Genomic DNA, 18,097 nt, shown 5'->3' with positions numbered 1-18,097 from the left:
ATATGGTTAAAAGTAGTTATGTTTTTATGTGTCTGTCTTGCATTGGTTGCCATACAGCATGAGGTATCTGGTCTCCTGCTGTTGTATTTCAAACCACTAGGAAACTCATTTTACAGATTTAATTAAAAAACAAGATTACTATTTGATGAATATTTTAAAGAAAAATATCTTGTATAATTTTGTATATTCCAACACACTTTTAAAGCCAAAGTTTTGACACTAAAACATTCATTATAGTATAAAACGTAAAGGCTACAAGCTACACATGTTAGGAGTTGTTACCAATTTTAATTACAGGAAAATCCTCCACAGGCAAAGTGCAAGAGTTTTTCATGTTGGATTACTGCCTACAAGAGGAGGTAAAACAAAGGATTCAAATATTTCACTAGCAACACATATGCCTCTTGTGATAAGAGCATGGAGATCAGCTTTAATGTTAAAGCACGTTTTAATTTTCTGATGTGGTCAGATGTATTTGTGCATCATTTTTGGATTGTGAAATTGATGTTTCTTATATTTTGATTTATAGTATAGGACAGCAAACTAAGGTGTGCAGTAACTTAAACAAGTTTAAAAAAATTTAACTCAATGTTTTAGTGAATTCAAATACAAGGATAAATATTTGTACATTTAAATTTTAACTAACAGTTAAAAATTCATTTTGTTTGTTATTGCTTCTATTTTTCTTGACTTTAGAATTTAGCTCATTCATTTGGGCAGCTGGTAATTTATATGTTAGTTGTGGTAACTATGTGTGTCACAACAGTGGCTCTCTGTCCAAGAAAATGTCAAAAGCAGCTTGATGAAGGAATTAACTTGTCAATATTTCCGTTAGCCTAACATCTCTTTATGCTAAGACAACCTTTGGCACCGACCCATAGAAATAACTATTTGCAGTCCAGTTTCCATATGATTCAGTTTCAAGTATGGAATTAAACTTGACTGTTTTTCTTTCTGTTGGTTACCTCTTTACCCCAGGCAGTAGTGATTTAAAAGAATATCCATATTTGCCTACTACCTTAAAGCAGAGCTATAGTTCTCCTTTGAAACTTTGCAAGCAGACAGATCTTTATTGCAGAAAGGCACAGGAAAGTTTCTTCCTTAAGCAATTTCCCAGTTCTTAAGCAGTTTCTACAGAACCTAGACCAGCCGCCTGGCACCAACAACCATGCCGTGTTCAAAGTCACCTTCCTTCACCTTTATTCCCCCTTCTGGTTGTTTTGGCAATATCTACTTGCCTAAATCCACTACTGTTACTTTCATGCAATGACTAAAATATTATAAGTGTTGGTGGTGGGTGTGGTAAGTATTGGTTCTTAAAGAACTAGGTGCCAACCCTTATAAGGTAAAGTATCAAATGAAAGAGAAGAGAAAAAAAGCAGGGTTTTTGGCACAAAAAGTGTATTTATATATATTTAATATGTAATAGTAATACAGAACATAACAGGTTCAGAATAGGCCACATTAGCTTCTTGTGGTCTAAACAGTAGCACTTTGGCCATGGGGGGCACAGAATTTAACACAAGGTATAACAGATTCATGTTGGACCACAATGACTTCTTGTGATCTACAAGCTATCACCCTAGGGAGCACTAGACATGCAGCATCTAGCCAGTCATATACATTTACTTGTCATACAGATTTAAAGCCCTAAATTCATGTTGATTGTTATACCCGGCGCGTTTTGCCGTATCTGGCTTCCTCAGGGGTAGTAGTTTGACAACATGTGTTTGACACTTGTAGTAGTCCTGTTCTGCAATGGCAGCATGTTTGGTATCACTATCTTGTTGCAGGATGAAGGGCTGTCCAATGAGTTTAGAGGCAATTACTGGAACTTGAGCAGATGTTTCTTTACACATCAGAAATCATTGCGCACCTGCCATCAGCAGTTACATCATCAATGAAGATAAGTGGGCCAGTATCTGTGGTAGTCATACATGCCCGATTCATAACACCCTCACCACCATGTTTAACAGATGAGATGATATGCTTTGGATCTTGGGCAGTTCCTTTATGTCTCCACAGTTACCTCTTTCCATCACTCTAATGCAGGTTAATCATGATCTCATTTGTCCAAATCACCATTTTCTAGAAATCTGCAGGTTATATTAAGTACTTTTTCACAAACTGTAATTTAGCTATCCTGTTTGCTTTGCAGACTAGTGGTTTGCATCTTACAGTGTAGCCTCTGTATTTCTGTTCATGAAGTAGTCTCAAAGACACACTTGTCTCCTGAAGACTGTTGGAGGATTTTTCTTTACAATAGTGTGGATTTTTCTGTGATCTGCAGAGGAGGTCTTTCTTGGCCTACCAGCCCCTTTGTGATTACAGAACTCACCAATGCATTATTTTTTCTAAATAATGCTCAAGTTGATTTTCACAATCCTACAGTTTGACCGGCATCTTTAATGATCTTATTCTTGTTTTTCACCTTCATAATAGCTTCCTTGAATTTTATTGGCACAACTTTTCTCCTTGTGTTAAAAAAATGGCAACTACAGACTCCAAATAGTAGAAACAAGCCTAGGTATCTTATCTCTGCACTAATGAAGCAATGAACATACTTGAGTAGTCACAAACACCTGTAAAGCCAATTGTGCCAAACATTATGGTGCCCAGAAATGAAGAGGCTATGTATGAAAATGTTGTAATTTCTACATAGTGAAGCTGAAATGTATGCAAATAGCTTTACAATAAAGCTTACAATGTGAAAGGGGTATATCAAAAAATACTTTCGTACCAAACATTATGGAGGGTACACACATATGTGCGTGTGTGTGTATATATCATCATCATCAGTAATAGCTAGAAAAAAAAACGAAATACTCTTAAAATAAAGAATATTATTAATTAACTTTTTACCAGTTCCTTTTTTCTGACATGAACTGGTTAAAATATAGAGACATAATAAAAGGCTAAACATAAAATGATCCTGGAGTAACTGCTGCCTTATGCATGACTCATCTCCATAGTATGCAATGCCTTTCTTTAGCTTCCTATTAGTATGTTAGAAGGTATCATTGCCAAGAGCAAGAATAAATGTATGTGAGTCTGGGACTGACAGAGAGCTTTGAGAACAGAATAAAACGGACAGTAATGTCTGAAACACACATGTCTTCGATCTAATCTTAACCCCTAACAAACTCCTAGGAGTGTATTTATATTTGCTTACACATCTCATCTACATATATAAGTATCTTTTTTTTTCTCAACAGCTTAAGTCTGATTCTGAAAAACAACATGGATCAATTGAATACATTTTATCTGGAGAAGGAGCTGGAACCATATTTACTATGAATAAGCATTCAGGAGACATATTTGTTCTGAAAAAACTGGACCGTGAAAAAAAATCATTTTATACTCTCAGAGCACAGGCCAAAAACAGCCTAACGGGAGTCCTTGTTGAAACAGAATCTGAATTTGTTATTAAAGTTCTGGATATCAATGACAATGCACCAAAGTTTATCCGCAGACCTTATATTGCTGAAGTTCCTGAAATGTCCCCCATAGGTACAGTACAGATGGCTTATGATTTTTGTTGTTGATGTTCTTTTCTACCCTGCCTCATACTTACCCCAATAGTTCTGTAATGAAGGTCTAATTTGAATAAATATTGGCATCATCCCACTCTTTGTTTTTAAAGGGGTCAAAGCCCACCAAAAAGGGTTATTAATATGTATGTATTAATATGTGGATTTCAATATTGTGACATATGCCCAATGAGATATATATATATATATATACCAAACTGAGCTTAAAAATTTGGGGTATATTTATAAATTAGCATATCTGGTATTCAACAACATTCTCTGGTGATGAGTCCTTCAGGTCTATGTGTTTTAATTGCAGTTTTTCTCTATCAGATATGTGATATTTACTGCTGTAGAAATTCATTCCTTAGCAACAACACTTGGAAATAGCCTAAATGGTGATATTACTATATTCTACATGATTTCATTGACATAAAATAAGGTCTTGTGATTCCCTTGTATATAATTTACAAAGAGTGATTCTATGGGCCTGATTTATTAAAGCTCTTCAAGGCCTGGAGAAGATACACTCTCATCAGTGAAGTTGGGTGATCCAGCAAACCTGTAATGGATTTCCTAAAAAATTGCTATTTTGAGCAAATGTTAGCAAATGTTTTCAATCCTGGACCAGATCTATTCCACGTTTGCTGGATCATCCAGCTTCACAGATGAAAGTGTATACCCTCCAGCCTTGAAGAGCTTTAATTATTAAGGGCCAATGTGCAGTAATTTTGCACATATATTCTTTGTATTGAGTTGATCACAAATGGAAAATAGAGAGCAAATGACTAGTGCTGACATGGTATTCATATATACCATAGGAGGCATGTTGGACAATGTAACAGTGAACAGATACAGTGGTCATATGGCTGCACTACCTTAAGAAAATGGGCAATTTTTTCACTTTTTACAAAAAGGCTCCTTCTGCCCATGCCCAAGCATCTCGGCACCCAAGAGCCTCCCAGGATGCGTGATGTAGGTATCCCAGGAGGCTTTATGCTCCCATTCATTCTCGATCCCCTAGGCAATCTAGAATTAGGGGGTTGTGCTTCACAGGTTTTTTTTTTTTTAAAACGGTGTTGCATTTAAAAAAAAAAAACAGAATGTTTACCTTACATAAAAGAGTTGTCTACCCTTTTAAGTAAAGTGAAATTTCTGAGTTTAGGTACGCTTTAGTTTGAAGATTGAAAAAAATAAAATACATATGTCTTTGAAAATCAATGTTTATTTTATCCTTGGGCTTGCCTATATATGTTGATTTAGATAATCTGTTCATGTCACCTAAAAGCGGAACTAAGCCCTATTTATATTGACCTGTACCAATTAAACCCTAGGTGCCACCATCTTCTTCCTTCTTCTCTTTCTAATTCTGATCTTCAGCCGGGAATATATCAACTGAGATAACATAACTCCCATTCAGTCCCAGCAACTAATACTGTGCTGTGTATGTGGGCAAGTAGGAATTCTTATTGCAGAAGGGGCATCATCTGTTCATTTCTGTAATATAGCCCTGCCTGGTCCAACACAGCTTCATGTATCTGGAATAAATTAGGTTTAATTCATAATTTCACAAATATAGACATTTAGGGATGTAGAGCACTAAAGACATCAGCATAGTGAGGGAGATAAAATGGTAAAATATCATATCACATTTATGTATTGGGAGCTCATAGCAGTAATAACCAAACACAATCACTACAACATTATATAGACACCTATGTCCTCGACTTGACAACGCGGTGGAGGTTACATCTCATAGACCCTCAAACTTTGTAAACTTGATTGTAGCCATGTTCCGCACTCATGGTATTTCCTCCACTGATTAAAATTGCAAATACCATTTTGTTTTGCTTGGGTCAGAACAATACGCAGATATCTGCGCTGAGATTTGTCCTTTGTGCTTTCTGTATTTATTGACTAAAACAGTTAGTGAAACAAAACCATATAGTATTATTATAGTGATTAGAAAATTTTTTTTTAAGAACAGCAGTATATGCTAATTTGTTGGTTTATCTTATACCTTTTGCATTTGAAAACAACCTTTAAAATGCCTTCTATCAGCAGTCCCAATTTGAATAAAATAGGAAATCTGCTTCCTATAAAATATTATGGAATACTGAAATTGCAAGTGCAAATGTACCCATTTATATGAAATGTATTGTTGATGTTTGTCTCCTCTGCAACTTATTTACATGATAATTTGTATTTTACAAACTTGACTCCTATGCTTTTTTCTTTGTAGCTAACTCAATAAGACCATCATTTGTAAAACCATAATCAAAGTAATCCACTTTTGAATTATGCATTAAAAAAGTAAATGCACATTTTGGTAAAACTCTCTAGTTATAACACTGTTACCTTGGATATTCACACAGTTTCAGAATATCTTATTTTTATTTCTTTATTTTAATATTTATAAACTTTGAAATTTTGATACCTTTAGTGTAAAGGTTTTCTTTCTCATGTGCAATATACTTGGAGAAATCTGAACGTCTTTACTGAAAATAAATCTAGCAATACTATTTTCTCAAGAAAGGTCAGAGAGGGCTTATTGTATTTTAAGCCAAGGGATTTTGATTTTGAACCACAAAAATCTTCAAATATTAGATTTTGTACTTTGGGTTCAAGATGAGTTTGAGGAAAAGAGCCACATAAAAATCCAACCATCATAGGGCAGTCACGTAAGCTATTTCTTCTGTATGTGGCTGTGTTCCCGCATTTATTAAGCACAATCCTAGAAAGCAGCACATTATCAAGCTTTTACATTTCTGTTTTGCTTTGTGTCAGAGATGTCATCAGTCGTATATAATTGGATTGAGATTATGTACAGAGGCAGATTCCATTCTTCTACCAGTTTGTTAGTATTAGCATTTGATTTTCAAAAAAACATTCATATGTTTAACATGATTATTTTATGTCCTTTAAGTGGTTAAATATTATAGATCACACCATACTATTTTGGTGTTTGCATGTAATTTATTCTGTTATAAAAATTTAACCTAAATGCATATGATTGTTAAAAAACAGACGGATAAATGCAGACAAATATATAGACATTGATTTAGTAGAATAGTTGATTTTTTTTCTTAGAGATGCTATGTGTACTTCTATAAACCAATCCAATTTCTATTTTTTGCAACTTCTTCGAACATGATTAATGTAAACAAAAAGATGCATTTTCTAGTAATTTAGTAAACAACACCAACAGATAATAGAGTATAGTATACTGTAAGCTAAATAAAATTAAAAGCAGAAGTAAAGTTGTTGGTGGGTGGTGAGCTTCTGCCATATACAGTATGGTACAGACTTACCTGTGTGCACCCACCCTGCGGTGATGACAGGTCCTGGATCTGTCATCACTGCATCTAAGGATATTCCCATTTTTGTTTCCAGCTCCACAGCAAACTTTTTTTTTAGGAAGTGATCCTTTTCAGGCATTTGATGGCTACTGATTATTTAACTTTGAGCTCTACACTAAACACATACCGTTCAGTGGAGCTTAAACATGAAGCCACCAGAAGCCAGGGCTTAAATCATTAATTATTCAATTATTTATTTGTTGCATGTCTCTTTTGTCAGTATTACCTCCTATTCACTTTTTTATTCTTTGAGTTTAGGTCTGGGTTTAGTGCCCTGTCTTCTCCTTGCCATTCCCCTTTTCTAGCCTGAAGTATTTTTCTCTGCTTCAGATATTTTTTAGCATTGTTAATGTCCCTCAGATGTCACTGGTAAAATATGAGTTTTCTTGCATAAAAAGATACAGCACAACACATTTTGTCTTTAAAAATTGGTCATAATGCTATTATAAACCTATGCATAGCCCAATCATAGTGCTCATCCTGGCATACCCATGCCATTTCCTTGTGATTTGGTCATGCTGGGATGCCCATATTATTTCTAATGTTTTTGCTTGAATGATTAGATATATATGCCATTTTATTCTTTCATTTCACAAGTTGTCTATTATATATCACCATTTGAGATTTGCTACCCAATTCTATGAAAGGTGTTTTTTAAATAATAATTGAATAAACCATTGCTTATATTGTGATTTTATAGCAAGCATCTGGAGCCCCTTTGGCTATTTATTATGTTCATATGTAAAATGAACATTGCCACTTGTTCCTTCCTACCCCACTTGAGCATTGATATATGACCTTAATTTACTACTAATTACTACAGTATATTATTACCACAAAAATTACCCTAAAAGGGAAACAATTTTTTTTTATTTCTTCATTCCAAGTGAAATGTACTTGTTAAATGATGAACTTGAGAGTTAATTTAAAAAATAGTGTTTCTACATATATTAATAAATTCTAAAATAACCATCGTTATGTAAAGATACTGCTCAAAACAACCACCAGCCTTTAAGAATGATAATATTTACAGTGGGCAGAGTTCCCATTGGCCCCTACTTTTTTAGGGAGTAGTTGGCAGGGCAAATGACTGGCAGAAAGCTGTTTGTTAACGTAGCAACTTCTTTGAAGTTTACCACTTGCAAATTAGTTTGCAAACACATAAAACATGCAGCACACACAAGTTGGGGCAAACTTGAACCTCATTCCTACTTGTGTACCATTTGTAATTTCTGTTCCTAGCTTATATTGTAATTTATCTAATAAGTGGTTGAAACCAATGCAGTCTCTTTAGGCCTGATTTATTAAAGCTCTCAATGGCTAGAGAAGATACTCTTTCATCAGTGAAGCTGAGCAATCCAGCAAATCTGAAAATGATCTGGTCCAAGATTAAAAACATTTGCTAACAAATAGCAAATTAATTCTAGGAAATCTATTCCAGGTTTGGTGGATCACCCAGCTTCACTGATGAAAGTGTACTCTCTACAGCCTTGGAGAGCTTTCATAAATCAGGTCCTGTATATATATGTGAATTTTGAGCACCAAAGAAAAAGGTAACACTTTGTGTTTAAGATACAGCATTGTTGTATCTACTTCAAAGCAGAATTGAAGTTAAAAATTGACGTTCTTGGTCAATAGATTTGTCACCCTTGTTGCTTCTAGGGGTGGAATCATTTTTACAAATAAATACTTGTCCTTGTTTTATTTCTCTTGAGGCCTGCACTGACCGGAAGTGTTTAACTTGTTTAGCTGTCCCTCTGATATGACCTCACCATGCATAATAGCTGCTATCACCATTAATGTACTCTACAGTAGGAGGACTGTGTGTTTATACACTGATGAAATTATTTTGGGACAAAGGCAGATTGAAAATCTATTTAGGAACTATGGAGTTTGGAGACTGCCAGACTGCAGTTCCCCTTTAACATCACATTGTATATGTAAGGTGCCTTTTTTAGGCCAGTAAGCTTGTGGAAGATGGCTTCTTTCCTTATCACCTAGACCAATATTTATCTAGAGTTGTTTTTCTTTGGTCTACATCTTTTTGGAGCTGAGATTCCTTGCAATGCCTGAATAAAGAAGCTAGATATTTGAAGTTAAATATAGATAGCCACTAAGGAGAAAATTTACAAATCTTTGCATAAAAATAAATATCTATCCTCCCACCATCCCTAGAATGTCCTTTCACTTAATTTCCTTTTTTTTTTACAGCAGCTATTTAGCAGGACTGTATTGTGCCATAATCCAGTGATGCTATTATGCTCTCTCCTCCTTAGTCTGCACATGCATGTTACATTCTATTTTACTTTCAATGGGCATGCAGTACTCCAGGTGACTGCCATGAGTATGACTATACATAGATGTGCTCCAGACTAGTGGTCACCAACCTTTTGGGACCTACGGACCAATAAATGCATGGAATCCGGACCATGCATGCGTGGGGAGCCGTGTGTCACTCAAAGGGGAAGAAACTCCCCCATAGTTATGTCATGATGCCAGAACCTGCCCACTCTCCCATCGCAGGCTCAGACAAGTCCAGAGACACAACCTGGCCACTACCTCCTGCAATAGGAAAGAGGGTGGGTTGTGTCCATACAGGGGACATGGCGCCTCTGACTGGTGTGCCCTGCAGCTGGGTCCTTCTCCTGACCACCAAAATTGTCTCCGGTTGGCACTGCTGCACCAGACTATAGTAAAGGACTGTAGCAAACAGCAACACGTGGTGAAGTTGTCCTTTAAAGAGAAATAAAAAAGTAAATTATATGAGATAAGTGTAAATGATCATATAATATACATTTAATGGTGTGTTCTTCTATTCTTTCTTTTAGGTACATCTGTAATTCAAGTAAGTGCAGTAGATAATGATGACCCAACCACTGGCAATAATGCCAGATTGGTATACAGCATTCTTCAGGGACAGCCCCAATTTTCAATTGAAATAAAATCAGGTAACATATTTTATGCATGGAATCTTATGCATACTTGTTTTTACTTTCTTCTTTAGCAAAATACTGAGAGCCAACAATTTTACTTTTGCTTTAAATAGTTTGTTCTGATTCAAGGCATGAGTTTATATTTGCAACTATACATGTTAACCCATAGACATAACACTCATATGCAATGTGTTCTATAAAGGTATTTTGTGTAATGTATTAAGGTGACATTTACCTTGAATGATACCCCGTTGCAGCAGTGTATGTTACATACATTATGTGGTAACACATGCATTTCCACAATGTGGAAGTGTGGTTGAAAGTAAATACAGTTCCTCTGGCAGGTAGTATGGTAAACATACACTTACCAGCAACTTTATTTACTACACCTGTTCAACTGCTTGTTAAAGTATATCCAAGCAATCAGGCAATTGCTTGGCAGCAACTCAAAATTTAGGCATGTAGTCATTTTCAAGATGACCTGAGAATTTCAAACTGAAAATTGGAATGGGGAAGAAAGGTAATTTAAGTGACTTTGAATTTGGTATGGTTGTTGGTATCAGGTATGCTGGACAGGGAATTTCAGAAATTGCTGCCCTTTGCTGCAACATTCAGATGGTAGGGTCAGAAATTAGTGTCAGCATGAAATCATAGATCTCTCCTGCCTTATATTAATAGTTCTGGCCTGTGGTGTAATGGTGTAGAGGATTGGAACACTTTTTGCCCTTTAGTACCAGCTTGGCATCATGTAAATTACACAGCCTACATTAGTATTATTGGTGTCTATGTCAATCCCTTTATGACTGCAGTCTATCCATCTTCTGATAGGTACTTTCAGCAGGATAATGTGTCATGTCATTAAGTTTGAATAATCTCAAACTGGTTTATGAGTTTTGCAGTGAGTTCACTGTACTCAGATGATCTCCACAGTCTCCAGATCTCAATCCAATACAGCACCTTTGGGTTGTGCTGGAATGACATATGCATTATAGACATGCACAAACAAACTACAGCAACTGCATGATGCTATCTTGTCAATATGGACCAAACTCTCTAAGAAATGTTTCCAGCACCTTGGTATACCTATGCTATGAAGTGTTATTGCAGTTTTTTAGGCAGAGGGGAGTCCAAGCAGGAACTAATAAGGTGTACCTTATACCATGCTGGTAAGTGTACAGTATTTGTATTCAATTGCATATTTAGTTGTTTACCTGTCATTTACAAAGAAAACTAATTCTATTCTACTTTATAACATGAATCTGCCTTTGTTTGAATGCTTATTGAAAGAAGCTAAGCTAAGCTAGCCAACATATAAAAAATCTTTGTTCTTTTTATTGACATGTCTATGACCCATAACAATGTCCTTGAAAGTTGCTATTTACTTGGGTATTTTTGATAGCATTTCAGTTCCTATAAGAGTTATTTACTGTATTTCCAAACAAGGTGCATTGCTTTAAATGTTTGCAGGGATATTTCAAGCAAAATGTTCTATTTGATGGGTATTAAGTTAAATTATGGGAACAGGGAAAGTGCAGCAAATCTGAAAATCAATTGTTTATATGCACTAATCAAAAGAACTGCTGAGACAATAACTAATATTCTGATAATATTTAGGAAGGACTGAAAAGTTACAATAACATTTTAAATGGTTATGAAGAATGTAAAATGAAGTGCTATCTACTCCTGTAAAAAAGCTATACCTGTCACAACAAAAATCCAGCAATATAAAAATGTTAAAAATAATTTATCTACCTATAAGTAACTTAAAATGTTATGAAATGTATCCATTTTAATATTCCTTTCCAGTGTTGTATACAGTATATAGTATACTTGTGGTATTACAAATGTGCTATATGCTTTCCTCATGAAAGTGCTAGCTTCTTGGATTTTAGCATTCAGTGACTTCTGAACTGCCAATACAAATCATGTATGTAGTATATTATTGGCCTGATTTATTACATTCCTCGAAGACTGGAGAAGATAGACTATTATAGGAGAACATGGGTGATTTTGCAAAACTAGAATGGATTGCTTACAAATGTGCTGTTGATTGAAAAAAGTTTAAAATTCTGGACCAGGTCTATTCCAGGTTTCATGGTTTACCCAGTTCTTCCATGATAGTCTCTTGATCTTCTCCAGTCCTGGAGAGCTTCAAAAAATCAAGTCTAATGCCAGAGGGATGTCAGCTCCTGATTTCTACAATAGTTTTTGGTCAGTGGAAGAACTCAAGCATGAAAAAGCAGTCTCAGTGCACCTAGGCAACTAGTATGGTCAAAAAGTGAAAAATGAAAGAGGTAAAATTACATCTTACACTGCATACAAACCTCCAATTTTAAACACTGGAAAAATCATGAAAGACTATTATGTTAAGAGGAGCTCTTTGGGCCTAAAACGCCAGATGGTGCCCCACTGCAGGAGGGCATGCTCAACATTTTCCCTATGGCGCCTGTAGCACAGGAGTTTTATGATTAGTGCTCTGTGGGTTGTAGCATCCTTTTCTCCATCTAGATGTATTTTCCTCTCAGCAACCCCTGGCATCCCCTCCGCATCTCAGCATCCCCTGCATAGCTAAGTGGAATTTGGAGCTGTGTTGCAGCTTTTTTTACCAGAGTGGTTTCTGTGTAATCCCATGTTGTCATTGGCTGCTGGGGCTTTATAGCCTCGCTGCTTCCAGGCTTCTGTGCCTGTTGTACAGTTAGCTAGGCTTATCTGTGCTGGAAAGATTTGTATGTGTTTTTCTGTTGCTGAACTTTGTCTGTTCCCTGACAATTCGCTTGTACTCAACCTAGACAGACTTCTGCCTGTGTCCCGAGCTCTGCTTGTGACCATTCCTTTGTACCTCGTTTGGTGGACTGATCTTCTGTGTATGACTTCAGCTTGTTTTCTGGACTTTCTGGACTTCTTAGCTGCCGGCCCATCCCCAGACACCATCCTCTGCAACCGAGTTCTGGGAGACACAACCAGTTCCCAAGGCTGAGCGGAGGCTTGCTATAGGTGAAGACTGCGGTGTTAGATTGGGGGACTGGTGTCTAGTGAATACTGGTGCTGACCAGGGCCTTGCAACTACGTAAAAGAGTGACAGATGAATGGACAAGTGTTGTACACACAGCACCATTCTGTTCTATGAAGAGGGGAGGGGGGGACATCATGCTGTGCTCTCTGTACAGTGGTTGTTCTCCGTCAATCGATCATGGAACTGTCAGGACAGACCACAAACAATGTCAGGCCACTGCTATGTGTGTATGTGTTTAATGAAAACTTTAGTTTTCTCACTCACATTGAAAGATGCTAAATTTGTTTTACTGAGATGTGTTTTTGAGTTTTTTGCTTCCCAATTATTCCTGTAAGATTATTATAAAGGACAAGAGGGCACTCTTTGGGCCTGATTTATTAAGGTCCTCCAAGGCTAGAGAGGGTACATTTTCCTCAGTGAAGCTGGGTGATCCAACAAAATTGGATGGAGCAAATTGATCCAGCATTTTTTTTAGCCATCCTCTGGATTACCTGTGACTGTGGGGTTTTTATCTGGGTATGTTTATTTCCCTGATGGTAACTTATATAAAATATCAAAGCATATTATTTTTTTTCATCCTAAAGTCAAATCAAGTTTTCCGTATTCAACGTAAGAGAATCACATGTTTAGCAAAGCTGGTATTATATTTTTTTTATTTTATATAATAATATATTTGTTTTAGCTAACAAGAGTCATGTTTCATTGCTTCATGCACAAACTACATATGCAGTAAAAATTGTACAACTTTACTTTTAAATTCAAATGCAAATGAGGAAATGGTGACACTTCACTAGCATTATTTTTAGCATGTATGTAATTCAGTTACCATATGTCCAAATAGAGAGAAGCTGGTTAAAAGTTGTGTTTTAATGTTGAAAAGCTTTTTATTAGATAACTAAAGAACATATTTATTAAAACTACAAGGAAAAACATTCATCACAGATAAAGCTTAAAAGATCAAATAATATGTAGCTTTTTTATTATAATATTTATGAGAGCTAAATTATACCAGATTTGTGGGCAAATTGATTCCTAAACTTTTCTAAGTGAATTGAACAGTATGTATTTTGGCTTAGCTGAACAAATATTTTAGGAGAATAACTGTGTTTCGTTTTAACCTTTATTCTTCTCAACAACAAGATGTAAGTTATGCATAAAACTGGTATACCGAATAACTCATAAAGTCCCTCTTACTGCCATTTAAGTATACTTTAGGAGAGTGCTTTCTTTTTTCTTCTTCTTAGGAATAATTCGTGTTGCTTCGCAAATTGATCGAGAAACCAAAGATCAGTACCATGTTATAGTACAAGTTCAGGATATGATTGGTAAAGTGGGGGCACTTTCTGCCACAACAACTGTAATAATTCAAGTGTCTGATATTAATGACAATCCCCCAAAGTTTCAACAAAGTAAGTAAATTGGTTAAAAGTATGTATTTTATGTAATGCTTTGGACTTAGACTTAATAAAGTGTTTTAATTAGAACCAGATTGAAATTGAGAAGGGTAGGTGTTGTCCATATGAAGTAATGTGCATATAAGAAGTTATGTGAAATCGAGGGCATGTTATCACTGCCTTTTACTGTCCCATTGATTCCCTCCCCTTACTTTTCGGTTTTCAAACGTAGGACTCATTATAATTAACTCGTATTTATATAGCGTCAACATATTTCGCAGCTCTTTACTTAGTCCATAGTAATATCACTAGCTGTCCCTCAAAGGGGCTCACAACTACTGTCCCTACCATAGTCATATGTCTTTATTACAGTCTAAGGACAATTTTTAGGGAAAGCAAATGACCAGAATTGTATGTTTTTGGGATGAAACCAGAGAAAACCATTGTAAACACAGGGAGAACATACATCAAACCTGTGACCCAGAGCTGGGAAAGCAAGAGCACTAGCCACTGAGCCAACCATGTTGTCAATACATGTGTTATACTGCATTTCATGCCTACACCAGCTCAGGAACCTAAGCCTCTCCTCACTGCAATCTTTTGACTACAGAAACTGTAATTTCATATTATATCTGTAGATCAGTCAAACTATCAAATCCCTATTGTGCCTACACAAGTATCAAACATATATTAGATTACAAGGGACTAGTTTTCTGACAAAGGTAACCTCTTATACTACTTCAAACCAAACACTTCTGGGTAGGACGCCATTGATAGAGGGACTATGAAGTGACATGAATAGTGGTGGGTCATGTTTGCATCACAAGAACTTTGAGTCTGCAGCCTTCAAAAAGTTCAAAATGATGAGAAGATGTAGGTCACCAATGAGATGAGGTCAAGACACAAGATACAATAGGTGGGGGTGCAGTGGCAAGTCATAAAAAGGCTAGGTCAGTAACTTTCAGACAGAGAAGTACTAGAAGGATAGATATGGATTATATTTAATGAAAAAAACAAGAAAATTAGATGAACAAAAACACAGAAATTGTGGACAGGTCAAGGAACAAGCCAAGTTGATAACAGGAATCAACTGCCAAGATGTAGAAATTACAAGTCACAGGAATACTGCTCAAAACATCTTACCATGGAAATTACTGGGTTTAACCTTGAAAGCCTATTTGGCAATAATGAGAGCAATAGCTGCATGCTCCATAACTATTCACATGCTCATGTTCAAGTACTTGACCTGGATTCGGCTATACAGGTATATTTTTCCTGACACTAAGTAAAAGCAAGGTGATATTCATAGAAAACAAAAGCATAAACAGTATGTGGTCAAACAGTGAATTCCGCTGAAAAAATGTATTTTATATATATATATATATATATATATATATTAAAACATAATACACTTTTTTGTTGTCTAATTTTTTTTCGCAGAAACATATGATATGTTCATCATAGAATCAGCATCAGTAGGGGAAATCGTTGGAGTAGTCCTAGCTGATGACAGTGATCTTGGAAAGAATGCAGAAATAATTTATTCAATTGAAGAAAAGGGTGATTTTCGCATGTTTAATATAACCACTGATAATATAACCCAAGAAGGAATCATTACACTAAACAAGGTAAGTATTTCTCAAAATCCAACTGATGTTTATTCTGACATGGTCAGTATTTTTACACAGAGAATGTTTGAAATAAAATAGTTTATTTGGTGGTAGTATACTGGTATGGAAAAATTGGGTTGTGTAACAAAATTGTTTCACATTTTATTATGATTAAATAAAATGCAGTTTAAAAATTGGCAGCCAATAATGTGTTCTTTATCTCAAATCATCTTTGCAAGATCAGATCCCCTATCTTTCCCTGTTTTATTTATTTTAATAAATCTTCCAGTCTAAAGTTAGCTAATGGTTTTACCAGTTTACATGTGACCACACGTCTATGCTGATTTTATCCTGGAAATCCATACTGAGCTGACCTTTAAAAAAACTGCTTGTTGAATAGATAGAAGTGCTAAGATGCAAATTGTTCACAAGTAGGATCAGTTTTCCAGCTCCTTGAACAAAGTAAACTAGAACAGGGGTCAAGACACAACATATATTTTAAAAATGCAAGATCAAGCAGGTCATTATTGCAGAAAGATACAGGCAATGTCCCTTCTGCAAAAATGTGTCTTACCTGCTGGATTGCTCTGGGTTTCTGGTGACAAAGATTAGCTGTGCAAATGCAATATCAGCTTTAGGTCCCAATCCTGGCTTTCCTTCCGTATACCAGAATGAATGAACTCCCGCATGCATGTGCACAGCATCATCCCAGCTGAAGATCATCTCTGGGAGGAAGAAAGATAGCAGTGCCATGTGAAGGACTGCCGTTCGGTGGGTTGTGCATCTATAATTCTACTTTAAACACCCAGGAGAATGAATTTGCATGCTGATAGTTAGGTAAAAAAATAACATAAACTGTTACAACAATTTTTATTTACAGTAGGTAACAATATTAAAAAACAAAATTTTGTCTTAAAAAATGCTCTGTTACCCTAGGTAATGACAAAAGTACTGTCACAAAAAAAATAAAAAAAAAAATAGGTCTATATTCTGAATTTAAATTGTTTTATTTTCATAACAATTGGGCCAAAATATGTTAAAATTAAATTTGAACTTGAAATTAAAAGTTGAATTTCAATAGTTTAATTTCTCATAGAAAAAGATTCTGCAGTGATAAGAAAAAAAAACTAACTATTCACATAGATTTAGCAGGGATTTGGAAAAAAAATTACTTTTCAAATAACCCACCTGGAAGGAATCATTTTTTTCATCATTATTGACAGACACGAAAATCCAGTATTTGTCTGATAAAAGTGCTATGTAGCGTATATATACTACATATGAGATATATGAGATGTATGAGAGAGGAAAAGGCCATGGAAGAAAATGAACTAAGTGCTCGAACCGAAAGTCAACTGTACTTGACTTAAACAGTCTTTTTATGTCAATTAAGATATATTACATTAAAATCCAATTAGCCCATTTATTAAATTATCTAATCAGCCTACTGAAGCATTCCCATGATTAAATTAACCCAAATAAGTCAAAGTACAGTTTGTAAATGTCTGATTTTTTAAGTATATTATTGTTGCAAAAATGTCTGAAAATGTCTCAAAGAAAATTAAATTAATTATTTAAAAAGTAGCTTTATTTAACTGGTTTAATATATGGGTGGCCTAATATATTCAATTAAATGGCAAGTAAGAAAATGTTAAGCTCCAAAAGGGTCTATTCCCCATCTAAAAGGTAATAAGAATTTCAAGTGTCAGACTCAGTAAATTGTTACCTACTTTTTCAGCATTATTTGCATTGCTTACTTGAGTGAATTCATACCAGCTACCATTAAGATGCTGTCAATAGGAAGATGATAGATCTAATATGAAAAGGCTGTTTGACAAGTAGTGAGCCTAATATATAAATATTAAAAATATTTGTAAAAACTCTATAAATTAAAAATATAAAGCCTTGGATGAAATTTGACCATAAAGTATAAGTATATCTATTATATATATATATATTTTAAAACAAATTTAAAAATTGTATGTTGGTGATTTTTTTGGGTTGAGAAAATTGAGCACAGAGTTGTCCTCAAATTCCTTCACTTAAAGGGCCTAAACACTAAGGTAATCCATAAAGAGATGCAAGAAGTGTTAAAAGATGATTCTCCTTCTTATTCCACTGTCGAAAAATGGGTTGTCGAGATCAAACAAGGTTGAAAAAACCTTTGTGATAAAGAAAGGCCCGGAGCACCCAAAGTTGTCACAACACAAGAAATGATTGACAGAATTCACAATATTCTCCTCCAAGACAAAAGACTG

General features: G+C 35.3%; 1 protein-coding gene across 1 annotated transcript in view; it reads left to right on the top strand.

Annotated features, from left to right (window-relative positions):
• The window catches only part of LOC140330910 (cadherin-19-like), a 61,803-nt gene that overhangs the window by 11,505 nt on the left and 32,201 nt on the right, over positions 1-18,097 (top strand). Inside the window, exons 3-6 of the mRNA XM_072411496.1 lie at positions 3,216-3,510; positions 9,718-9,837; positions 14,080-14,244; positions 15,670-15,857. Of these exons, the coding sequence (XP_072267597.1) occupies positions 3,216-3,510; positions 9,718-9,837; positions 14,080-14,244; positions 15,670-15,857 (768 nt within the window). The remainder of the gene's footprint in view (positions 1-3,215; positions 3,511-9,717; positions 9,838-14,079; positions 14,245-15,669; positions 15,858-18,097) is intronic.

The sequence above is a fragment of the Pyxicephalus adspersus genome, chromosome 5 (genome assembly GCF_032062135.1).
Source record: "Pyxicephalus adspersus chromosome 5, UCB_Pads_2.0, whole genome shotgun sequence".
Lineage (NCBI taxonomy): Eukaryota > Metazoa > Chordata > Amphibia > Anura > Pyxicephalidae > Pyxicephalus > Pyxicephalus adspersus.
The sequence above is the reverse complement of the archived record's forward strand: the minus strand, read 5'-3'. Positions and strand labels throughout refer to the sequence as shown.